The sequence below is a fragment of the Podarcis erhardii genome (assembly GCF_964252035.2).
Source record: "Podarcis erhardii genome assembly, chromosome: 10".
In the NCBI taxonomy this organism is placed as follows: Eukaryota; Metazoa; Chordata; class Lepidosauria; order Squamata; family Lacertidae; genus Podarcis; species Podarcis erhardii.
Window position 1 is genome coordinate 61,487,544 of NC_138500.1, and position 26,698 is coordinate 61,514,241.

General features: G+C 45.6%; 1 protein-coding gene and 1 pseudogene across 3 annotated transcripts in view; one reads left to right on the forward strand and one right to left on the reverse strand.

The window, feature by feature from the left end:
* The window catches only part of TRABD (TraB domain containing), a 37,629-nt gene extending 16,906 nt beyond the window's left edge, over positions 1 to 20,723 (reverse strand). The window contains exons 1-6 of one of the 2 annotated variants that reach the window (XM_081878087.1): positions 20,499 to 20,722; positions 9,160 to 9,222; positions 7,694 to 7,772; positions 4,810 to 4,976; positions 3,956 to 4,096; positions 859 to 969 (exon numbers count right to left, since the gene is read on the reverse strand). In XM_081878087.1, the coding sequence (XP_081734213.1) occupies positions 859 to 969; positions 3,956 to 4,096; positions 4,810 to 4,976; positions 7,694 to 7,772; positions 9,160 to 9,183 (522 nt within the window). In that variant the 5' untranslated portion in view covers positions 9,184 to 9,222; positions 20,499 to 20,722. Of the gene's footprint in view, positions 1 to 858; positions 970 to 3,955; positions 4,097 to 4,809; positions 4,977 to 7,693; positions 7,773 to 9,159; positions 9,223 to 20,498 lie in introns of both variants that reach the window. The other variant, XM_081878088.1, reaches the window with a different exon arrangement.
* A 2,557-nt stretch (positions 20,724 to 23,280) lies between these two features.
* LOC309351144 (tetraspanin-7 pseudogene) lies at positions 23,281 to 25,849 on the forward strand (annotated as a pseudogene). The gene has a single exon. The product of its transcript is annotated as a tetraspanin-7 pseudogene (transcript).
* Positions 25,850 to 26,698: the final 849 nt, after the last annotated feature.

The window sequence follows — 26,698 nt, forward strand, 5'->3', positions numbered from 1 at the left end:
ATGTTTCAATATGCAATGAGAAAAAATGCTTTAATATTGGCCAAGGATTATGGTAATAGTTCTAACACCTCTCTCAAGAAAAATAAATTCAAATTTATGAGATGATTTGCGCGATTATTGACGGGGGAATCAGACAAAATTTGTTACGTAAAACAGAATTGTTCACAGATGCTCACCCAACTTGAAAATATTTAAAGGCTCCAGGATGGAAGCTAGAGGAAGGGGAGCTGTTAGTTAGTAAGAGGGCTTCCTTCCCTCCTCCCCCCATGGCGCCCCCAAATCTGGAGGTTCAGAACAGCATTGTAGGAAGTGGAAGGGTGGGGGGGTTGAAACAATCAAAATAGCGCAATGTTGAATTCCTCCCCCAGTTTTCCCCTTATGAAAACACAAACTTTCTCCACTCCCACCTTTTTTTGTTTTTGTTCTTAAAGAGAGATGTATCTGGCTTAATTGTTATCCGAAAATCTATTAGCCTAGCAGCCGAGACATGGGACAAAATGAATCACACACTCAATTTTCTGATATGTTTAAAGTTCCCTCGGCAGCCACAAACGATACCATTCATATTACAGCTTTCATTATGTTTTGCCAGCGTTAAGACAATCAGACTGAAAACGGTAGATGGGAGGCCCAGATTTTAAAAACCAGATGTTCTTTGAACCGGTAATTATTATTTTTTTCCAGATTTTGATTTGTTTTTAAGAGACAGAATAATGCACAAAGAATTTGGCCCAAGTGAAACCCACACCGATTTCTGCCGTTGCCAGCCTCCCAAAATTCACTCAGCCTTTTTTAGCTCAGGGGCGAAATCGCACACAAAATCACGCACTTAGAAGAAGAAAGAAAGAAAAGTCTCACCTCTTTGAAAGCCTCCCTGAACTCTCCTCCGGGAGCCATTCCCAGCTGTTCTGTGATATGTGCAGAGACTTTCAGTAGCAGCATTTGCATCAACCCAGACATGACTCCATTCTATCATAAGAAGAACCATTAAAAAAGAACGAGTTAACCTTTTACAGATTACTAGAAAAGACAAGATGCACGGTGCCATTAAGAGCTGTGATGAAACACATCTGGCGAAGGAGTAAAACACCAAGTCCGCCTCTGGGAGCTGATTTATTGCTGAACACAAACCCCCTTATTTCAACATACAGGATCGTTGCTAAGAAGCCTTTTAGACATCTGCTAATTTGTTTCCTTGTGGAGGAACACAGGAGAAAATAGCACTAAATTAACCTGTCTGGCGGCGTAATATTTATTATTTCTACCCACCCACCTCTGCCTGAGAGAAGAAAGTGATTTAAGTATGCAAATAGCAAGGGTAATTCCTTGCATAGGTTTGCAATTAAAACAGATTGGCATAGACTTGTTTACCTATTGCATAAAAAGGGGGGGATTGCAACATTTGAACAATTTAGAAGCACGCACACAGTACAAACAAAGCTTTACATTGAAAGTGTAGAAAATACTTCATAGAATCATAGAGTTGGAAGAGACCACAAGGGCCATCGAGTCCAACCCCCTGCCAAGCAGGAAACATCATAAAGGAAACACTTAAAGCATGTACGTAATAGTTTCAGAGTTAAGGGTTTTAAAAATTATTTTTAAACCTGTCAACTCAGCTAGCTCTATGGGGGGCTACCTTTGAAGGTGACCCGGAAACTGCAATTAATCCAGAATGCGGCAGCTAGACTGCTGACTGGGAGTGGCCGCCGGGACCACATAACACCGGTCCTGAGAGATCTGCATTGGCTCCCAGTACGTTTCCGAGCACAATTCAAAGTGTTGGTGCTGACCTTTAAAGCCCTAAACGGCCTTGGCCCAGTATACCTGAAGGAGCGTCTCCACCCCCATCATTCAGCCCGGACACTGAGATTCAGCACTGAGGGCCTTCTGGCGGTTCCCTCATTGTGAGAAGTGAGGTTACAGGGAACCAGGCAGAGGGCCTTCTCGGTAGTAGCGCCCACCCTGTGGAACACACTTCAGATGTGAAGGAAATAAGCAGCTATCCTATCTTTAAAAGACATCTGAAGGCAGCCCTGTTCAGGAAAGTTTTTAATATTTAATGCTGTACTGTTTTTAACTCTTGATTGGGAGCCGCCCAGAGTGGCTGGGGAGACTCAGCCAGATGGGTGGGGTATAAATAATAAATTATTATTATGCAGGAAAATCTCATGTCACCAATTAGCTCCTGTTACTCCTACAACTAAACAGCCTTCCCTCACAAGTACCAGCCTACTTACTTAGTTGCCAAAAATGTACATTTGGTTTCAGTTTGATATTTACAGATGACCTTTTTGCCATATATTTATTATCTACCTTTACACACTGAGTGTGGAGGGTGTTTTGGAATATTAAGCAGGTGACTGTATTGGATAAAAGCATTGGACAAAGTATCTTTTAGGTTCACACTGAGAAATATGCTGGAAAACAATTCTAGCTCACCCCTGGAGAAAAACTAGAAACTCCTGTGTTCCTGCTTTCTTTTGTGTGGCAGAGTTTATGTCGCAATGCTGTGAAAAATGATCCAGGAAGGAGAAACTGTTGCTTTCGTGCTGAGTCACAAGTCAATGGCTAACCATTCTCCTCGCTCAAACTTGGGCAGTAGTTTTCTGTTAGGTGGACAGCTTTCCGAATGCCAACAGATCTGCTCTCAAGCAATGGACAGACAGAAACATCTGCAAGGTGAAGTCTTGCTTGCCAAGAGCACTGAGGAAACTTCATCGTGTCGAAGATGTGCAACACACATTGGTTGTAATTTTACAGCTTTCCTGACTGGTCCAAATCCATCTGTTTCTGAAATCTACTGTACATAAGCCATAACCCTTTGCTAAAAACAGAACGCGATGGCTTGCTTTGGCCGTCTAAATGTCTCTCAGTTGCATGCAGAGTTCCCTGGGAAGAGGGATTGTTAACTACTCTGTGAATTGCAGCTCTGTGTCTCCCAAGACCTCTCAGCACCCTTTACATACTAAATCTCCTGGAGCATTTACTAAATTAGTCACCTATTTTTTTATTATTATTTCTAAGTTGACCTCCTTTGTAATGTTTTATTTTGAAATCTTTAGGATAACATTTTAGTTTTCTGTTAATTATGTTGCTTGACTGTACACTCTATGTTTGACTTTCTTCAGAAATGTTTGATTCTGAATTGCTTTATTGATGTTTTAATATGCTGTAAACCGCTCTCAGATTTTTCTTTAAAATATAATGCGATATAGAAATGAAATAAATAAGAATTGTTTTTCTCATGTTATGACTTTTTAAAAAGAAAAGTGTTATCCTGCAGCAAAATTAGACATAATAAACATTTTTTTTAATAGAAACAGAGATTATCTGAAATAAAACAACAGAATATATAAATTGACTAACTAGAATGGCAATTGTGATATTATCATTTGCATATCTTCTACAGGAAATTAGTGGCAGTTTAGGGATGTATTTTTACATCTTTGCAAAGCTTATTGAAGAGGCAGCAGGAAGTTCCAGATACCAGTGTACCGTGCTGGACTAAAGACTTGCTTTCAGAATGTATAAAACAAATAAAAGTCTAGCCATTTCTTGCCACGGGGGAGAGTCTCTTTATTTGGCTTTTGATTAAGAGAAGATTTTCTGCTGTTGCAAAGGACCCTATTTTGTTGCACCATCCTCCTTTAGCTTCCCCCTCTAGCTGTTTACCTGCATGGAATTTTTGCATGGATATCATACTGGACTTTAATCCTGTTATTTGGTTTTACATAAACGTACAGTAGAGCTCTGCTCCACTGAAAATCTAGTCCCTGCATATCCCTGCTTTTATAACACTCCCTATAGAACAAAGCCCTGAATGGGAATGGCTGTGCAATTAACTGCATGTTCATACAAGCCTTGACTGCGCCAGATTATAAAAAGTTAGGAAAGCAGTATTTCAATTTTGCATACAGACGGACAGATGATTTTGTCACTGAAGAACTCCTACCTGTTTTATAGCTTGCTGGAGTTTCTCCAGATTGATTTCTTTGGCTTCCTTTAGCAATGTCTTTTCATCCATTTTTAACATAGAAACTCTGTATTGGCACAGCTCAACCACGACCACGTCAGGCTGTACTTCTTGTATTGTCTGAAAAATACAGATTCAGTCGCATGCTTGCAGTACTTATGTTTTCCTGGGAGAAATGTCCCAAGCATATCGTAGCAGAGTCCCAATCCACAAACTATTTTTTAAATAAAACTGTTTTTCGTTTATGTTTTGGTGGAGAAGATAAGGTTTCTCATCTAAAAAGAGAAAAACTCTGAGGAAAGAATGTGTTTGTTTATTTATTAATTACACATTTTTGTATTTTGCTGTTTCCAGCTCAAGGACTTTAAAATATTTCAGGAAAAAGAAAGAATATTGCCAAACAGTAAAAACAAACAAATTCAAGAGATTTTTCAGTGCCCTCCTCCTGCCAAATTACCCATATCAGCTCTCCGCAGAGAAAACAGGAAACTGACCTCCTCATTCCCCAGAATTTCTCCACCTCTGCATATATTCTACCTAACTCCTGGCCTCTGCAGCTTTGTTTGAAACATGGATGATAAGATTATCTCCTCACAGGTTTACAATCAGGATGAATAATATGGGAGAAGAATACAGTATACATGATAGAACCTCTGCACAAATTGGTTCTATATAAAGTTATCCACGACTGCAGCTACATTCCCAACCCAAATTGTAATCCTTTTCCGCGTTAACAAAAATAGTCAAGGTTTCAAAGGTGCGCTTCCGGCCCCAAGAGGCGGGGGGGGGGGTGTGAGCTTTTAAGGCCCCAATTTTTTTAAAAAAAGATTTACCTTCACTACGTCTCTTTTGCTGCTATCACTGAAGTGTGCAGTGCCAACAACATATACTTTGGAGCCCTCTTCAGTAGAAAGTTCCGTCACGGTGCTTGGGAGGGTGGGTTTTTGCTTTCTTCTCTTCATCTTCATCTCCAAAAGTATTTTTAACGCATCTGCATCAGCTGCATATAATTTGAATAAACAAACTCATGGTTAGTTTGCGTATTCATCTCCCACCTTGCCGCAATGAAAAGGATATGAATCGACCACAGTCGTACCTTGGGTTCTCGAAATAGATCCGTTCCAGAAGCCCGTCTGACTTCCAAAAACATTTGAAAACCAAGGCGCGGCTTCCGATGGGCTGCAGGAGCTGCCGGTACTCAATCGAAAGCCGTGGAAGCAGCAGTCGGATGTTTGGCTCCCAAAAAAAGTTCGCAAACCGGAACACTCACTTCCGGGTTTGCGGTGTTCAGGAGCCAAATCGTCCGAGTCACAAGGCGTCCGAGAACCAAGGTGCGACTGTATAATGTTTAAATGGAGCCAAACGTTCAAGTCACAAGGCGTTCGAGAACCAAGGTACGACTGTACAATGTTTAAAGGGGGCCAGGTCAAAGTTTTGACCATAAACATTCTGGTGACAAATGGGAGGGTGTCAGGATAAGTGTGTGTGTGTGTGTGTGTGTTTGAAAAATATCCCCAAACCACCACCTTCCTTGCCCTTTTTGTGCCCTGCTCACTTCATGTTTGCAGCAACGTCCCCCCCTGCCTGGCCCCAATCCAGAGCTGGTGCCAATTAAAAACACAGGAGGAGCTTCTTATAGAAGCAATATCATCACAGTGCTAATCAGATCTGGCTGCATGAAGTCACCAAGCCATACCAGAGGAACAGCGAGGCTTGCTTCCTTGACTATGAATAGACAGGCATTGTCAAGATAATTCTCAGCCTGCTCCCCATCAAACTGGGGATGGTATAGGGGGTGGAGTTGAACTTTGAGGAATTTTTTTCACAAAATACTTCCTGCTTTGGCGCCGACACAGTTTATAATTCATGTGTTATACAGCATTAACCTTTGTTTTAGGAACAGTCTGTTTTCTCACAAGATCTCTACACAGGATAACATTAATACTATTATAAATATGGCATTATACTTTTTTTGGGGGGGTAGGGGAATGTAAACTGCCTTCAGAGGACTGTACAGCCCTAAAAGGCAGAACACAAATGTCTGAAATAAATATATGGATCAACTTTATGTAGCTGTTTTATCACATTAATTTATAACTGCCTTCCCTCCAAAGACCTATTTTGTCCTCACAACAACCCTGTGAAATAAATTTAGCTCAGAAATGCTGGCTGGCCCCAAATCATGCGGTTAGCATTCTTGGCACCTAAGTGCCCAGAATCAGCAACATCCCATCAAGAGAGTAATTCTCTTCCCAGCATACTGGGTTCTCCATAAGCAGCTTGATGATTCCATTGGGGCTGAAGATATTGCTTTACAGAACTCCACTCAACTGTTTTAAGTACACCATGAAATTCTGTATCAAAAGGCAGGGCAAAAATACTTCAGCTAGTCACCTAATTAATATAGGGTCCAGACAAATTGCTGGCGATAATACTCTGAAGAGCGGTACCCAGAGAAGATGTGGTGCCCATGGTCCCCTGCCTCCTCGTTAACTTAAAGCACAATCCTATGCATGCTTTCTCCAAAGCAATTTCCAGGGTGCTCAATGGGGCTTACGCGGGAGGTGCTGTGGTCTAAACCACTGAGCCTCTTGGGCTTGCCAATCAGAAGGTCGGTGGTTTGAATCCCTGCAACGGGGTGAGTTCCCGTTGCTCTGTCCCAGCTCCTGCCACCCTAGCAGTCTGAAAGCACACCAGTGCAAGTAGATAAATACAGTGGTGCCTCGCAAGACGAAAAGAATCTGTTCCACGATTCTCTTCGTCTAGCGGTTTTTTCGTCTTGCGAAGCAAGCCCATTGACAGCTTAGCGGATTAGCGCTATTAGCGGTTTAGCGGCTTTTAGCGATCAGCTGTTAAGCGGCTTATCAGCGGAACAGCTGATAAGCGGCTTAGCGGCTTAGGAAAGGGGGGGAAAGCAAAAAAAACCCGCGGGAACTCGCAAGATTTTTTCGTCTTGCGAAGCAACCCCATAGAGAAATTCGTTTAGCGAAGCGCCTCCAAAACGGAAAACCCTTTCGTCTAGCGGGTTTTCCGTCTTGCGAGGCGTTCGTCTTGCGGGGCACCACTGTAGGTACCACTGCGGCGGAAAGGTAAACAGCGTTTCCGTGAGCTTTGGTTTCTGTCACAGTGTCCTATTGTGTCAGAAGTCATGCTGGCCACATGACCTGGAAAGCTGTCTGTGGACAAATGCCAGCTCCCTTGGCCTGAAAGCGAGATGAACGCCGCAACCCCATAGTCGCCTTTGACTGGACTTAACCGCCCAGGGGTCCTTTACCTTTTTTACTACCTAGAAAGTGTGTTTAGGATTTCAGGCTTAGACCTTGTGCCCCTGCTAGTTAAGTCTTTGTGTGTGCCTTAGGATCTCGCCCACACATGCATTACAACAAGATGGCAGCCTGGACTGTACCACTGCAGGTTTATTTCTGAATGCCCACCTGACAAGGAAAAAACAAAAACATCAAGGGAAAAGGTCCCAGCTGCCCACTTTCCTGGTTGCCACTGGTCCTCTAGAGACAAGTGCTCAAAACACGACTATCATCACTCCACATACTGGAATGGTGCAGTCCATTCTAAAGTGGTACAGTCCATTCTACCAAGCTCTGCCACTGCATAGGTAGACTTAACCCTCACCCACCCCAAACTCTAGCCATTAACTGCTTTAAACCAAGACAAGACGTAGGAGGCAAAATGGCTTTGCTATCCACAACTATAACATACAAATATTTGACGCAATGCCCGCAGCTTCCTTCGGCCCATCTCCTTGTGCCTCGGGTGAAGGCGCTGGTTCTGCAGCCATCTGTGTTGGATTAAAAAAAGGAGTGAATGGTCCGAGTGGAAAGAAGAGCTTGAATAAAGCATGTTTTGTGCACAGATAAATCGACGATTATAATAAATGTTAGAAGCTGATAAACTTAAAACACAGTCTGGGCTACAAGGCAAGTTTGTTTTGCATCTTGTAGCACAATTGCTTCACTTTGTGGAGATCTATGCTAGAATTATGTGGCTCTGATTTCAAGTCACTAGCAGCTCAAGATACATCTGTAGAGTTTGTGTGAGGGCTCAACAAAACAAGCACACTATCTCTGCTACCTTGCTGATATAAAATAAACCCATACTGCTTTCTCCATAGAAGACAATGGGTGAGTGCACATATTTGCTCACTGGGGTATATTAGTGGTGTTAATAATAATAATTATTATTATTTATACCCCCCCCATCAGACTGGGTTTCCCCAACCACTCTGGGCAGCTTTCAACAGAATATTAAAAACACGATAAAACATCAAACATTAAAAACTTCCCTAAACAGGGCTGCCTTCAGATACAACGTAGCCATGAGACATGTTGGGTTTTTAAATAAAAATACATAAAATTCCCCATAATGCAACACACCCATAGATTCACAAATTACATAAGGCAGAAATGGGAGCCTGTGGCCCACTAGGGCATAGCTGTCAACTTACAGATTTGAAAATAAAGGACCAGCAGCCTCGAAAATAAGGGATCAGCAGCCAAAATAAGGGATCAACAATTACTTTGATAAAATACATATTTTGTTGCATGCAAATGGCTTTAGATACCTATTAGGTCCATAAATTACCATATAGCATATATTCAACACAAAAAAACAGCAACAATTTGTTGTTGACAAAGGACAGCTGGCCATAGAAAGGGCCCCATTACCTTCAGTAGCTTATTTAAGGGACATCATCAATAAGGGACAGCAGCGGGACATGGCGCTGGGATAAGGGACGCTTGACAGCTATGCACTAGGGGTAATAACTAGGGGTTATTTTAAAGAGATATGAGAACCAGCATCGCTTATCTATCTCCAAAAGAAGGACTGGCTCCCATCATCCCTGACCATTGCTCATGCTGGCTGAGGCTGGTGGGAGCTGGAATTTAACATCTGCAGGGACACAGGTTTGCCCTTTCTACCCTGGATAAGGCAGAAGGCTGCAGAGCAAGCAACACAATATGTTAAACTTCTTATCGGGTTAGTTGCTGCCTACAAGAAATACATGCCACATTGACTCAAGCTTCTCTCTCAAAGATCTCAGAATGCTTTGGTTTTCTGCTTCTGCAGCTCAAGCACAGCAGCCCCTCAGAAATTTTGTTAAACCAAAATGCCCAGTGAAGCGTCTTCCGCTCTCCACACAGGATGTTGCTGTTCCCAAAATTTACCTCCTGCTGCTGTTCCCCCTCCATCGCGAGAATGTTCTTTAAATTCCACCAGCCAGATCAGACCTGCAAAACATTAAAAGAGGGGCAGAGAAGTTCAGGGGTAATAATTAGCAAGGTGCGAAGTATGCGTTTAAAAGATTTAACGATTGGCTAGTGTTTGGCAGTATAGATTTGCACAAATGTTGTTATTGAAATACGCAAAAGCGGTGATACACGACTTAGCAATTTGTCTCTGTTGCCAACCTGACTTTTTGTGCCTCTTGATTCATTCAAAAAGGTGGAAAGATAAATATATAGGGAAGCCTGAGCCTGAACATTCTGTCCAGAGGCAATTAGCAGGAACATGAAGCTTGGTCAAACATGCTTAAAGGCCACATTTCAGTTACTTCCTCTCCCTCTTCCTGCTGAAAGAGAACCCCATCTTCCTCTTGTCAAAAACACAAGAATACAAAGAAAGCACTCTCATCTGCTCAGCTGGTTCAGTATTGTTTCATAAACCATTTCCAACCAACAAACCCCCACAGCATAAGCCAAAGCACACCATCCATCTGGTTAAAAAAAAGATAATTCTGCAATAAATGAATTAGGCATTAGGATACTAGAAAGGCTATTTGATGCATCTGCAGTATCAGACTAACCCAGCAAGCTTTCTGAAAGTTGTCAAGAGTTTAAAGTTGTTGGTTTTTAAAATATATATAAAAAGAAGAAGAAGGAGGTTTGGATTTGATATCCCGCTTTATCACTACCCGAAGGAGTCTCAAAGGGGCTTACATTCTCCTATCCCTTTCTCCCCCACAACAAACACTCTGTGAGGTGAGTGAGGCTGAGATACATCAGAGAAGTGTGACTAGCCCAAGGTCACCCAACAGCTGCATGTGGAGGAGCGGGGAAGCGAACCCGGTTCACCAGATTACAAATCTACCACTCTTAACCACTACACCACACTGGCTCATCAGAACAATTTCTTTAAAGCAAAAACTTTCACCAGCGGCCTGGGTGGTATGTAGGGCTGGGCGATATATCGATAAAACCGGTTTGAAGTCCATATCGTGATATCAGTTTCATAATTTTTTTAGAAAATATTTTTATTAACCAATTTCAACATAACAATTTGTCAATCCTCATAATCAATTACATTATTTCCCCCAACCCTCTAGTTTTTTTACAAATGTCAATTTAAACATTTTTTTCAATTCATTATATCAGTTCTATCAGTTTCATAATTTCTGACCTTGCAATATATTGCAAACATGGGGTGTGGGTGGGTGTGCTATGCAAAAACCATAAAGCTAGCCAATGCCTCTATATAGCTCTATTCTTATTTCAGGTATAGTGATGTATCAGTACAGTGGTTCCTCGCAAGACGGAAAGAATCCGTTCCGCGAATCTCTTCGTCTTGCGGTTTTTTTCGTCTTGTGAAGCAAGCCCATTAGCGGCTTAGCGGATCAGCTGATAAGCGGCTTAGCGGATCAGCTGTTAAGCCATTAAGCGGCTTAGCGGATCAGCTGATAAGCGGCTTAGCGGATCAGCTGTTAAGCGGCTTAGCGGCTTAGAAAAGGGGGGGAAGGGGGAAAAACCTGCAGGAACTCGCAAGACATTTTCATCTTGCGAAGCAAGCCCATAGGAAATTTGTTTTGCGAAGCGCCTCCAAAACGGAAAACCCTTTCGTCTAGCGGGTTTTCCGTCTTGCGAGGCGTTCGTCTTGCGGGGCACCACTGTATATCACAATGCTTAGCTGGTGGTATATCCCGATACTGAAAACGAGCTATCACCTAGCCTTAATGGTAAACTTGTGGCACATGTGTCATTCATCGAATGTGTAGTATTCTTGGACTGGAGCAAGAAGAGTTGTATTCCTCCCTGTCTTGTCTTTGCAGTTCTACTCCTAGTTCTCTGACACACCAAGCAGCAGGCAAAAGTTCATCCAAGTACCGCCCATGTACTTTAGCTCACAGTACAACGGCACACCCATTTTTCACCTCTTCTTTTTGCACACACACTCGCTCATCAGGGGTGAGCTGTAATAGTCACTCAAAGTAACCCTCTGTATGAGTTACAGATAGGTAGCCGTGTTGGTCTGCCATAGTCAAAACAAAACAAATTCCTTCCAGTAGCACCTTAAAGACCAACTAAGTCAGTTCTGGGTATGAGCTTTCGTGTGCATGCACACTGTGTATTTCGTGTGCATGCACACTGTGTATCTGAAGAAGTGTGCATGCACACGAAAGCTCATACCAAGAACTGACTTAGTTGGTCTTTAAGGTGCCTCTGTATGAGTACCTTGTGGCAATCTGTGACCAGGCAGTTAAGCCCAGGGTGATTTGAAGTCTTCGCATTACTAGAGAACTTTGAATGAGCACAAAACCCATTTGCAGCCGACATAGCAAAGTTGTCTTCGCACAAAAAGAGCAACTCATCGAACCGCCGTCTGGTAGGGCCCTCACAGGTAAATTTTTCGAAAGTGAGGTTATCCAAATTTTGGTTTCCCGTTACCACCGAGTATCCTGAGCTTGCCAACGAAGCCGTATCTGTGTTGTGATCATTTGGGAAGTGTGTATCTTTGCAAGACAGGTTTTTCAGCAGTGACTACTATGAAGGTGAAACAGAAAAGCAGGCTATGTTATCAATAACCAGACGACGTTTGACATACCCTGCAATATGCAAGCTCTGCCATCCCATGGATATGTGCCATAATGGCCTTTAACATGAAAAGAAAAATACTCGTGGTTTGTTATAACTTACATGGCTTGTGGAACCATACACTTTAGGGCTGGGCGATGTTGAGCTTTCAACATGGCGGTGTTTCATCAGCCAAACATTGTCGCTTGGCAATAAGCTGAGATGTTGAAAAAAGCTGCACTGGCCCCAGCCAGGTGAAACTGCTGAAGGCAGTTGAGGTGCTTTCACCACAGTGCCTCTTGGGCTGTGGCCAATACAGCTGGTCCCAGCCTGTTGCTCAGCTGGAGGGCGGAAAGGCTCCTGTCCCCAGCTGAGTGAGCCCTGAGGCCCCTGCCGCTTGTGTGCAACCAGCAGGGGCCTCAGAGCTCCTTGGCCAGGCTGCCTCTGCCTTTGCTGGCGTGCGGGGTGGGCGATCTACCTTGTCTGCTTGCCCCCCGCTCCCCAAAGACGGACCAAGCGGCAATAGCCAAGCGCACAGAACCTGTCAGGCTCTGTGTGTTTGACTGCCTTCGCCTGTGCAGGTCTCTTTCCTCGTTCACCCCAGGAGGAAGGACGCAGCCCACCCTCCCAAGCGAAGTCTGCAAGGCGTGGGGTGCCAAGATCACCCCATCCACACCTTGTCGAGAGGGGCTGCTGGAGAGCGCTGGGCCAGCAGCAGCATTGAAGAGACCCTACACCACTTGCCTGCCTTCCACCGGGAGGAAAGGCGTAAGATACCCTCCCAGAGGAAGGCCACTGGACAGTAGCCAAGCAAGGCCGCAGCCCTGACCCCACTCCTACTCTCGTGCAAGCAGGAGTGGGGTTGGGGCTCTCTCAGCTGGGAAGGGCAGGCTTGGCACTCCTCTCAATCAGTTCTGGGTTCCCCCTCCAGAGGAGATTTGGGGAAGTGGGAGGGCAGAAGAGGGAAATCTGTCTGCACTGGTCCCAAAACTGCACTAGTTGAATGCCACCCTCTGAATAACTTGTATAACTAACATTAATATTTCAATGAATTCCACATGAACCAGGGCATTACATACATCTCTGCTTAGGATGCCTCAGATAATGGTTATAAAACAGCCAAACGTGCAGTTAAAATGCATGAAACCAACAGCTGCTGAAGACCTGGTCCAAGTCTACCCGGGAACAGTTGTGGGCAGGATCCGTGCATTGCAGGCAGTTGGATTAGGAGACCCTTGAACTCCCTTGCAACTCTACGATTCTAACCTAAGGTCCAAAATTTATGTGACAACAAATCAATGGGTCACCACACCAGGTAAATGCGGACTTGTTCATCATTATACCAAAAAGGCTGGGAACCGCTGTCCTAAAAATCACCAATTCCGTTCCGCATGTTCACAATGGCTCATTTTTAATGCTACTTACTTTTGGAAGTGATGTGTGAGGGGATATGTCTTCTAAGAAGGCAACACTTTACCCTAATTATAGAAGTTAAGACTTGTACACAAGGAAGTTACTTTGCTTTGTCAACTACATCTAGTGCCCATAATTTTAATGGATTTTTCAGCCGTGGCAAAGGCAGAAAATCAAAGTTTTGGTTCAGTTTTCCTGAACGGCAGGGATATTCTCAGAAGCTTTCAGTAGTCAGCACTTACGACTACTACTGCCATGCAGAAGGATGCTATCTTAAGTGCAAACAATGGAAAGGAAAACTGTGTATTTAATGCAATGTGTAGTTTGGTCCTTGGTCTTACGGCTTTGCATAACAGCACCTGCTGCACCAGTCTTTTGCAGACGCACACATCAGGATCATCTAGATCTAGACAGATAATGAAGATAAGAACTGCCGCAATGCGCTACATCAGAGGGGTATCTGGCCAAGGGGGTGGTGAGTACTGGGTGAATCAGAGGAAGCTTCTCGGAAGCAGAACAACTGCAGCATCGCCCTTCCTTTGCTGGAAATGGACCAAAGAAGATTAGGAATTGCACTCAAACATCACACCAAGTTGATGGGAATGATGGAGACACATTCAATGAGCTTCATGGCTAAGTGGGGATTCGAACCCAGCTCTTCCAGGTCCTAGCCCAACCCTCTAACCATTACGCCACACTGGTTCACTTGTAGAGGGGATAAAAGGTGAGGAAGGGTAGGCAATTTCTGGCCGCAGCACTTTGCAGAAGGACAGTAAAAACACACACACACACACACACACACACGCACGCAGCAAATGAAAGCAACGAAATCATTATACAGGTACAGTGGTACCTCAGGTTAAGTACTTAATTCGTTTCGGAGGGCCGTACTTAACCTGAAACTGTTCTTAACCTGAAGCACCACTTTAGCTAATGGGGCCTCCTGCTGCTGCCACACCGCCGGAGCACGATTTTTGTTCTCATCCTGAAGCAAAGTTCTTAACCTGAAGCACTATCTGGGTTAGCGGAGTCTGTAACCTGAAGCGTATGTAACCTGAAGCGTATGTAACCTGAAGCACCACTGTTTATAGTTGTTCTGAAATAGATTACTGTATTTTTCGCTCTATGAGACGCACCAGACCACAAGACGCACCTAGTTTTCGGAAGAGGAAAACAAGAAAAAAATATTCTGAATCTCAGAAGCCAGAACAGCAAGAGGGATTGCTGCGCAGTGAAAGCAGCAATCCCTCTTGCTGTTCTGGCTTCTGGGATAGCTGCGCAGCCTGCATTCGCCCCATAAGATGCACACACACTTCCCCTTACTTTTTAGGAGGGAAAAAGTGAGTCTTATAGAGCAATAAATACGGTATGTCCTTCGTGCAGTTCCATGCCTAATATTTTGTAGGCAACACTTCTTTACAGACCATGTGCTTTGGGTTCTCCTTACGCCCTATTCTGAAGTTAAAATGAAGTGTGTGTATCCACAGCAATAAGGAGAGTAGGAGTGGCTGCTGGGAGGAGAGAAAAGAGAAGAAACGCCATGGTGCATCTGGCAAAGCAAAACCAGACGCCTCTTCTGCCCCAGCTGCAACAAAACTTGTCTCTTCCATATCAGTCTCTACAGCCACAGCAAGTGCTGTAACTCTCCAGCTGTTTGTCCCCGAAGCAGCGCTCTTCCATGAGATTATAGAATTATAGAACTGGAAGGGATCATCTAGTCTAACACCTTGCAATGCACGAATATGCAGCTGTTTCTTATAGGGATCGAACCTTGGTGCAACCAGCACATTGTTGTAACCAACTGGTGATTGGATGGATGCCAACAACCGATGTGTGAGATCAACACACGCTCTGCCTCTGCGTGAATATCTGCAGGACAGCTGCCTTTGTATGTACAGTTGTACAAACACCTTTGCACACTAAACCTGTGGACACTAGGAGTGCTAGACAACATGCACAACACCAGGGAGACTTGAAGTTTGTATTGCCTGCTTTCCATTCACACACTGATCTTGGTCTTACACCTGAGTATAATAACTTCAGAAAAGGGATCCACTCTCTCTTACCACTATTAAAACCCATGGCAGACTGTGCTACATTTAGGTTTCAATGACATTCAACATCAACTGGTTGAATATAGCAGATAAAAGAAATCTCTACAGCAAACAAATTTTTTAAATCTGCCTTGCCACCCAACCCTGAAACTTGATTTTTTTGCTCTTATACAAAAATTGCAACCCTGGGATTGACCAGGCTAGGGCAACTGATTACACATTTGTCTTGCTGTTTTCTTTTATCTTAATACAGAACCTATTGGATAGATAATAGTAAAAGTACTTTTCCAACTTTGTTGAGAATGAATATTCGGTTCCTAAATAATTTTCCCCCTCACGCATTAAATCAACCAGAGCAAGAAATGAGATTTCATCGTCAGACCAGTCACACTGGTTTTGAGCCAATGGAAGTTCTTCAAAATACTTGACGTTCACTAATGCAAGCCAAGACATAATTAAGACAGTGGAACGATCATCCTGATGAGTTCGTCTCCCATCAAACCAGCTTGTCTTCCCAGCTCAAGATTATCATTTTATGTGCTTTCCAGTCCTTGTGAAACCTGCTGAACTAGACCAAGGTCCTATTTAAGGGGAGGAGAAGCAAAAGCTACTTAAGGATAAAATACATGCCACTAATCCACCACGCAGGGGAGGAGGATTGGAAGGCCCAGTCCAGAACAGTTCCACCACAGCTGTCTGATAGTACCACCACTCTGCTGGTGCAAAGCTCTCCCGTTCTACCCACCAAAAGTGGAGGTGAGTGGAAATATTGCTGGCAGGAACTTGGAAGCCCTGAAATGGAACATGGTGTACTGTTATTATTTGATGGCGTAAGGCCTGAGCACTATGGCAGTTGAAGGAACAAGCAGTGGGGCTAGGGATGTGGCTATACCAATCCTTCATGCCCTGCCAGGCTTTGAATTGCTCTGCTAATTTGTAGCGCACACATCAGATAAACGTCTGGCGTTCTGCATGATGGTGCAAGGAGAATATTGGCATTTATCTCATCTTGAGGACATTGGAGTACAGTGTGTGCTAGCAGCAGATAAAGGTGTGTTCCCTCATGCATCTGCCTTGAGTATTATAGAGTACAGTCATACCTCGGGTTGAAGTAGCTTCAGGTTAAGCATTTTCAGGTTGCCCTCCACGCGACCCGGAAGTAATGGAGCGCATTACTTCCAGGTTTCGCCGCTCGCGCATGCGCGGAAGCGGCGAAACGCGACCCGTGCAGTCACGTGTTACGTTCTACTCAGGATGCGAACGGGGCTCCAGAACAGATTCCATTCACATCCACAGGTACCACTCTACATGTACTGTACCTGCTCATATGCAACATGTTAGTTAAAAGGCCCGGATAATTCACTGCAGTATATCATGAGTGACCTCCATGTGGCCTGCATGTCACACAGAGCCTAATACCACTTCCTGGAAGGTTAGGAAAATGAACAAAACAGAATTTACACTTTTCACAACCCTTAAGAATTTTAAACATTCGCTTTAGATGCCTTTCACCCAATAACTTTATGTTGGCTCCTTGGAACTTGAGGCATTGAGTATTCTCCGGGGGGTGGAACAGCTGGGCATGTTTCAACACAACAGCTTGCCAGGTCTCAGCTGTCAGACTAACCCAACTGACTATTCAGAAGCTACATATGTTGGGAGGCTGAATTCTTGCAAGCTCAACCGTCTCCTAAACTGGGCTGACCTGCATCTTGCCTTTGGGTGAGGCGATAAAGAGCGGCTTCTAGAACAGGGTTCCCCCAAATTTGGACTACAGTTCCCATCATCCCTGACCACTAGCTAGGGATGATGGGAGTTGTAGTCTAAAAACAGCTGGAGACCCAAGTTTGTGAAACCCTGTTCTAGACTATTCAGCACACCAAGGCTGACATCTAGGTCAGTTTCACTACAGTTGGCATGGTCACCTGAAAGCACCCTGAAGCCTTTGCCAACCCGGCACTCTCCAAATGTTTTGGACTACAACTCCCATCAGCCCCAGTCAGTTGTAGTGCACACTAAACAATCAAGTTCTTACAAATGTGGGGGTGGGTATTATGCGGCACCTGCAGTAGCGCAAGTTCTGCAAATCTTAAGAGACTGGCATGCGTAGGGTAAATCAATCTTGTAGGTAAACTGGTCCCAAATTGCTAAGGCCTTATATACCGACAATAACACCTTGAACTTGGCCCAGGAACAAATTCGCAACCAGTGCAAACTCTGACCACATGTGTTATATGCTGACTCCCTCCTATCAGCAATTGTGCTGCAGCATTCTGCAATAACTGCAGCTTCCGCATCAAGCGCAAGGGATGCCCCTTGCAGAGTGCACTGCAGTAATCCAGTCTTGAAGCAACCAATGCATGTGCTACTGTTGAACCAGTCACAGTTGCTCAAAGGCACTTCTAGCCACTGAGGGTACCTGAGCCTCCAGTGACAGATACAGAAGCAACCCCCCTCCCAAACTGCAAACTTGTTCCTTCAGGGGGAGTGCAACCCCATCCAGGGTAGGCAACGGACCAATTTCTTGGACACAGCAGCTACTCACCCACAGTGCCTCCTTCTTGCCAGGACTGAAGCTCACCTTGTTTTTCTCCTCCATTTTCCCCCTGCGTCCAGGCAATGGCCCAGCGATTGTACAGCCTCTCCCGATTCAGATGTTATGGAGAAATCAAGCTGAGTGTCATCAGTATACTGACAGCACCTCGCCCCAAAACTCCTAATGATTGCTCCCAAAGGTTTCATGTCAATATTAAATAGTACTGGAGAGAAAGCACTACTCTCTGGACTCGGTCCTGAAGGTAGGATTGGAACCACTGTAATACAATGGCCTCAGTTCCCCACAGCTGGTCCAGGAGGACGCCATGGTCAATGGTACCAAACGCCGCCGAGAGGTCAAGAAGCAGGAGCAAGGTTGCAGTCCTTCTGTCCTGCTCTCATCCATCAGGGTGACCAAGGGTGACTCAGTTCCATGGACAGGCCTGAACCCTGGAATGGATCTAAATAATCTTTGTCCCCCAAGAACGCCTGTAGCTACCCCCACCATGGTCCTCTCCCTTGCCTTCCCCAAACGGGGTATTGATAACTGGCCAATAGTTGTCCTGATTCAAAGGGTCCAGAGCTGGTTTCTTTAGAAGTGGTCGTACCACTGCCTCTTTCAATGTAGCAGGGACTACTCCTTCAAGCAGTGACGTGTTAGCCAAACTCTGCACCCAACCATATGGTAACAACTTTTGCTGATTGCAAGGTATAAGCAAGCTTTTAGGCATAACACAGTACAACTAAGTCAAAACTTAAGAACACATGGGATTGCCTTCAGTCCAACATAGGCTTCCCCAACCTGGTGCCCTCCAGATGTTTTGGACTTCCACCACCCCTGACCATTGGTCATGCTGGCTAGGGCTGGTGGGAGTTGGGGTCCAAAACATGTCAGGAAGACTGATCCAGTGAGCCATTTTGAGTTTTGCTTAAATTGCAGGTTTCTGCAACAATTCTGAGTTACCTTACTGCTAAGATAATACAGTGGTAGCTTGGTTTAAGAACAGCTTAGTTTATGAACAACTTGGATTAAGAACGCTGCAAACTCGGAAGTAGGTGTTTTGGTTTGTGAACTTTGCCTTGGAAGCAGGACATGTTCCGCTTCCTGTTGAGTGTAAATTAAGTCCCCCACTGCTATGGGAAAACACGCCTTGGTTTAAGAACGCTTTGGTTTAAGAACAGACTTAAACCAAGCTACCACTGTACTACTATTGTATTTCACAAATGCCTCAATGTTTGCTCTTACAAAAAACCCAGTAAGAGATCGCACAAAATTTCCCCATTCTATTCCTCCAATAAACCGGATAGTTTTAGATGAATCAAGGCTGTATCATGACAATGGCGGGGCTACTCCACAATTCCAGTATAAATTTATAGAATCATAGAATCATAGAGTTGGAAGAGACCACAAGGGCCATCGAGTCCAACCCCCTGCCAAGCAGGAAACACCATCAGAGCACTCCTGACATATGGTTGTCAAGCCTCTGCTTAAAGACCTCCAAAGAAGGAGACTCCACCACACTCCTTGGCAGCAAATTCCACTGTCGAACAGCTCTTACTGTCAGGAAGTTCTTCCTAATGTTTAGGTGGAATCTTTTTTCTTGTAGTTTGGAACCATTGCTCCATGTCCGCTTCTCTGGAGCAGCAGAAAACAACCTTTCTCCCTCCTCTATGTGACATCCTTTTATATATTTGAACATGGCTATTTCCGAGACAAGCTGTCCACACTGCCTGTATGAGGCCAAATGTTCTCTGTAACACGACATCAGGAATGACACGAAGGGAAATCTACGTTTTCAATTCAAGTGGCTGAAACAATCTCTCCGGTTTTTGTTCAAAATCAACTGCATTTGCAAGGCAGCGTCATCACCAAGTAACCCACGTGGCCGAGCAAAGCTAGAAGAATAGTTAGTACAGGACGACCTGCGATCTAATCAAACCATGCACATTGTTCTAAAATAAAAGTCCAGAAGCGCTGTGTCCCCAGTTAATTAAGTTCCTCGGGCATGACATACCACTCTCCTAAGTCCCTGGAAAAATAATTTTAAAACAAAATAAAAAAATCGGAGGTGGTGGAGGAAGGGAAGTGGTGGTTGAAGACACATATCCATCAGACGAGGCCGCATTTTCTCTGCTCTCGCCACAAGTATGACACATACTTTTCAAAGCAGCATTGTTACAGCGCTCGCACCAAAAAGCAGGCCCACCCAGGAAAGTTTGCGCGCTTTCCAAGCCAGCGAAAACTTAAAACCTTAGGGGCGAATCTGCAGCCTTCAAAACAGCCTCACGAGGCAACACTTGCTAAGCTGGGGCAAAAAAGTTAAAAAAAACGGACAGCATTTCAAACTCCCACCCCAAAATGAAAAATGCAAACACACACAAAATCCCATCTGCTAGGAAACTCCCAAGAAGTAGGAGTCCCTCTTGCAAACTCCATCCCCTTCCCCCTCTTGATTCCTGGCCATTTTGAAGAAAGGAAGGGGGAGAAAAAGAGAGGGAATGTTGTTGCTGCTGCTGTCGCTGCTGTTGTTGTCGCCTGACCCCCCCCGCCCCACCTCGCAGCAGCAGGACTTGTGTCGCGGTGGCACAGCGACAATGAGGCGCGCGCTCCGGGGCGCGCAAGGCGAGGCGAGGCAGCCGGGTCTCCTTCCCTGCGCGCACCCACCCAAGGGTCTCTCTCTCTCCCTCCTCACCCCCCACTTCGCCCCCCTGACTTACTTGGCAAGCCGAGCCCCCCCTCTCCTCCGTGCAGGGTGCTTTCGGTGGGGCGGGGGGGTGGGGAAAGGAAGCTACCAGCCCGAGCTTGGCGTCGGCGGCGCTTGGAGAGGACCCCAACTCGCTCCAAGGAGAGCCGAAAGGGAGGCGAGCCCTCCAGGTACTCGCGGCCACATTAGCCTGACAACATGTTGGTATTAGTCATTCATAGAGGGAGGGGAGGGAGGGAGGGAGGGGGTGGGGGGTGGAGGCACCTCCGCGGTGCATTCTGGGAGCTGTAGTTCGGTCTCGCTTCCTGCCCCCGGCCCCGAGGAGGCCAAGGGCGGAGGGAAGGAGAGGCGACTACATCTCCCAAAGTGCGCAGCGGGAAGCGCACGTGCCGTGCCTGTCTTGGACTGAATGGGGAGGGGTGCTTTTTTAGATATAGATAGATAGATAGATAGATAGATAGATAGATAGATAGATAGATAGATAGATAGATAGTACTTGCAGTTATTATTGTTATTTAGCGTCCTTATGATTTTACTTTTAAAACTTTAATAACCTGAAATTTGGCATCCAGTATCAGGAAAACCTGTCACAGGAGAGACACAAAACGCAAACAGAAACTATATTTACTTATTTCAATTCTGTAGACAGGCACGCTGAAAGTACAGGCTGGCTTTTGAGAGGCAAATGGTTTATCTTAAATGGGTCACTAGAGGGAGCTTACATCTCCTTTTTAGTGGTACGCAGACATAGCATACCTGAATACATTTAATCCTTTGGGCTAACAGCCTAAAATGCTTCCATATATCATTATTATCTTCACCAAGGCCTCCAGAGAACCATATGATCCTTAGCAACGTACACGGCAGGTAGATAATACAACATTGTGCCCAGCCTTCCCCATTCTGCAAGCCTAAAAAAATAATGGTTTGTCTGAGATCAGATCCCCCCCCCCCCGGTATGGAATCATGGATTTATTAATGTGTTTTGAGAAAAGCAACAGCTACTGCAATTCTAAGCAATGTGTCTGGTATACGGCATAGGACTCCCAAGTAGGAGAATTTGTTTTGGATTAGATCCAGTTCATCTCTACTAGAGCTAGGGTACCCCAGATTGCAGCACCACACATTTCTGTAATAATAGAGTGCCATTTGCATGCTAATTGGAATATTATAATATTTCCCAGGGGGTATCCAACAAGTATCGGATCCAGTGGCCCTTTTCCCCAACAGACTTAAATGCACAATAATCTACATTCCCCCCCCCCATCGCACCACTGGTAGTACTAAAAAAAATGAAATACCTGTACTTTTTTCAAAGCTCCCTGGGAAAACTCGGCAATCAGTATTTGAGATCAGCAGTTTGTACTATTCATAGTGAAGGCAAGAAATGCGTGTGGCTTAATGATTTACAGGTAATCGTTGCTTTAACCACCCAAATAAAATGTATTTCGCACTCCCTGGTTCCAAGCTGTGGTGTTCCATAGGTCTGATGTAGTTTGCATGAGCACCGGAGACTTGTTTTATTATCAGAAAGACACAAAAAGAACATAGGGATGCCAAATAGCACAGAGCAGTCTACATTAGGGAAAAAGCACTCAGCTAGCCCCATGGACTTTGTACTGAAATGAAGATGAAAGAGCCTTCTCCTTTCTGGGAAAAGCCATGCCATGATAGCAGTGTTGCCATGTGAAGACTTCAGTACGTAACATTTATGGTCAGATATAATAAATGGAAAGGGATGCGGGTGGCGCTGTGGGTTAAACCACAGAGCCTAGGGCTTGCTGATCAGAAGGTCGACATTTCGAATCCCCGCAACGGGGTGAGCTCCTGTTGCTCGGTCCCTGCTCCTGCCCACCTAGCAGTTCGAAAGCACAAAGTGCAAGTAGATAAATAGGTACCGCTCCAGCGGGAAGGTAAACGGCGTTTCTGTGTGCTGCTCTGGTTTGCCGGAAGCGGCTTAGTCATGCTGGCCACATGACCTGGAAGCTGTACGCCGGCTCCCTTGGCCAGTAAAGTGAGATAAGTGCTGCAACCCCAGAGTCATCCGCGACTGGACCTAATGGTCAGGGGTCCCTTTACCTTTCATTCAATAATAATAATAATCTCCTTGGTTCAGGGGCCACATAACTCCATACCCTCCTATTTCTCTGATGAAAACAGGGACCTCCTAAGGAAAAGCAGGGGCGCGGGTGGCGCTGTGGGTTAAACCACAGAGCCTAGGACTTGCCGATCAGAAGGTTGGCAGTTCGAATCCCCACAACGGGGTACACCAGCTGCCTCGGCCAGTAAAGCGAGATGAGTGACACAACCCCCGAGTCGGCCACGACTGGACCTAATGGTCAGGGGTCCCTTTACCCTTTTAAGGAAAAGCAGGACATTCCAGGATCAAATCAGAAACCGGGACAGCTACTGTAAGTCCGGGACTGTCCCTGTAAAATAGGGACACTTGGAGGGTCTGCACTGACCAGATCCAGACCTGCTGAGGTTCAGCAAGGTGGTGGTCTCATACGGTCTTTCTTTGTTGGGCCTTATGTTCCAATTAGCATGCTGCTTTCCCCCCTTTTTTTCTTTTTTTGCAGCCTCTCTGAAGAAACAAATAAAAGCAAATCATGTTTTTTCCTTGAGCTCCAGGCAGTGGCGTAGCGTGGGTTGTCAGCACCCGGGGCAAGGCAAGTAATTTGCGCCCCCTAACCCGTGGATTTGACCCCCTAACCCTAACCCCAGATGTTGCGCCCGGTGCGTCCGGGCCCCCCCTGCACCCCCCATGCTACGCCACTGGCTCCAGGGCAACTGCATAGTCATGAGTATATTTTCTGGAGGGAAACTCAACAGGTATTGGATAACAGCTGTGGAATGAAATAAAAGATTCCCTTTTTTGTGAAAGTTCTTAAAATTACTCTCCGGTGCCCATCTCTGTATGCTGATACATGACCAGGAAACATTTGCTATTTGGTGAATGCAATCTGGGATGCCATTATCTTGCGTCCAGGACTAATCTTGCCCTGCCAGCTGCAAAACCCTTTCATTTTATAGCTTGCAACTCCCAAGAAAAGAGCAAGTGATAGATCTGTTATACAGCCCTGTTCTCATCATGCCATAAATCTACCAAAGGGAAATCTAAACAGTCTATTTATTTCAGCCTCCTGGAAAGCCGTACTACTTGCTATGCATGAATGGTGGCAGAGCAGTGAAGAAAGGTGGGTGTTTAGATCAGGGATCCTTGTTATCTCAGGGCAGTAACCTGGTTTTTCTGATGTACTTCTCCCCCCTTAGATTAATGCTTGAAATAGTGTAAACTCTGGGAATGGCTGGTTGCAAGACTCTCATTCCTCTCCATAATACAGCACAGGAGTCACCAGATCTTCTGTATCCGTAAGAAGACAGTAGCTCCATGGAATTTACATTACGGAGCAAAACAGCTGTACAATATTCTCCCTTCTTCTTTATTTACTTTTCACTCTGACAGTCTTTACCTACATCTGAAAGTTATCAGCACAGTCTATGGCAAGAAGCAACATTCCCCCTTTCAGGAATGGGGAAATCTTTTAACATGAGTGTTTCACCACCGGTTGAGATGCACCGGGAAATCTTGCGATCTTTGGCTAAAAAGAAGGTATGTAACATTTATATGTTATCTCTTGAGAGGGGAACGATCAAAGTTGAAGAGCTACCTGCCCGCTTTGCAGGAAAACGAGCTCCCCGTTACTGAGGCTGATTTTCCTCTGTGGCAGCTGAATGAAAAGCAATCTCTGAGCTACAAAAGCTTGCTTGAATTGGGGAACCAGAGCCCATGACGGACAAATTAGCAGCTGACATACCAAGGCGGAGCGTGCAACTGTAGACAGGAGTGTCTGGAGTGATTGAGAGACAATTCTGGCAGGAGGCAGTCCTGCTCTCTTCTGGGGTGTCAAAAGCCGCTTTTACTACAACCAGGACAGCAATTTGACCAGAGAGCCTGTCCAACCGGTTTTGCGCTGTGCAATCTTCTTTGCATTCTGCGGAATAGGGAGAAAGAGACTGGTATCCTGAGTTCTGACCAGGTGAAGGAGGCAGAGATTTCTGAACATTTGTCTCCATGAGAGCTGCTCTAGGATCCCTGCAACAACGTCTGCTGGTTGTGGAGCTGCTGAACCCCAAAGAACACCATCCCAGTACTGGTTGTGGAGCTGCCAAACCCCAAAACAACACCATCCCAGTTCCATCGTCTGGCAAGAGCATGCATTCAGCATTTCATACTTGGGGTCCCGAGTGAAGGTGTTCACCATTGCCCAGCTTGCAAGGTGGAGGAGATTAACCAAAACTTCAAGGAAAAAGCATCTAAAGGTGGCATCACAGAGCATCAGTCAGCTTCAAGGAGCATCAGTCGGCAAGACCAAGTGCCACTTCCTTCCTCCATACCGGTTATAAGCACCTAGGAGATTTTACCTTCCATCGCCAGAAAGGTACCATGGCTGTGCTCAAGCTTTTCCTCATGGCTTTCAGCTTTGTCTTCTGGGCAGCGGGGCTCACCATGGTTACCCTTGGCATTTGGGCCAAGATTTCCCTGGGCACCTACTTGGTGCTCTCCACCAACCAATACCCAAACACCTCCTTCATTTTGTTGGCGACCGGCGCAGCTGTCATCGTGTGGGGCTTCCTGGGCTGCTTCAGCGCCGCCACCGAACACCGATGCCTGCTGCGCACTTATGGGAGCTTTCAGTTGGCGGTGCTGGCTGCCGGCTTAGCGGCAGGCCTCTCCAGCTTGTTCTACCGCAAGGATATCGCCGAAGGCTTCCAGAACGGCCTCCGCGAAGCCATACGCTCCTACGCAGAGGACGAGGAGAAGGCCGAAGCTCTGGATTCCGTCCAGCGCACCCTGGACTGCTGCGGGGTGGAAAGCTACCGCGACTGGTTTTCCTCGCCGTGGTCTATGGAGCAACAGGCACCCAATGGCTCTGTGCCCGCGAGCTGCTGCAGGGCACCCAAAAGGTGCCTGCACAGCCCTCTCCCTTTCAGCACCCGGGGAATTTACCGCGACGGGTGCTACAGCAAGGTCTACAATTTCGTCAGCAACAACATGTTCTACATTGCCACGGCGGCCCTTGGGCTGGCACTCATGCAGGTGGTGGGCATCATCCTGGCTTGCCTGCTAGCTGCTCGGGTCCCGCCCCACGCTCAGCCACCCGGAGACACCATCCCACACTGAATATGGCTCGTAGCTCACTCGGACGCAGCACTGAGACTGTGGAAGGTACTGTAGCCCCACCACAAACCCTCCAGCCACACTCTCTGCATGCATTGCCACGGAACCTCAATGATCTCCCCCCCCCAATTTATTTGATTAAATTTCCAGAAATCCCACATACAATTCCAATACAGTGGTACCTCTGGTTGCGAAGCGCCTTATCTGTGCAGGTGCGCGGCACGATTTAGCTCTTCTGCGCATGCACGAGCGGCGAAACCCAGAAGTAACCCTTTCCAGTACTTCTGGGTCACTGAGGACGCAACCTGAAAAAACGTATCATGAAGCAAACGTAACATGAGGTATGACTGTACATTAAAAAAATCCCAACTTCTATATTATTGACTTCCCATCCCATTGTCCATGATGTTTTCCTTGTCGTCCCTGCTTTGCTGAACCCTGTCTCCCCCCTTTTTACATCATAATCATAGCACAAGAGTCTAATTCTTTCTGTTGCTCATCATCCTAATCCTGCTCGTGGAGTCTTCATATTTTCATATTTCTTCAAATAATCCGAAAAGGGCTTCCATTCTTCAAAAAAGACAATCATCATTAAATTCTCTTATTTTAGCTGTTAGCTTTGCTGGATTGATGTGGTCCATTACTTTGCTTATCCATTCTTCTTTAGTGGGAACTTCTTCATTTTCCTATCTCTGAGCATAAAGGAACCTAGCTGCTGTGGTTGCATACATAAACAAATTAACCATCTTTCTGGCATGGCACCTCATTATCTTTGCAATTGGTTCCCCCTGTAACCCCCTCCTAATTCTCCTTCTACCTACCATCAGTGACACTGTGCCAGGGAACCTGGCTAAATCTCCCCCTTTTTATCTCTCTCTTTTTCTGCAAGATGGACCAATTCCTAATTTTGTTCCTGAAATATTTCTCCATCCACCCACGCCGAACCCCTTGAATGCCTTCAGAGGACACGAATGGCAGCAACTGCTTTCATTCTGCCCAACTTTATTTTGTCCACTTTACAAATCTGGTCC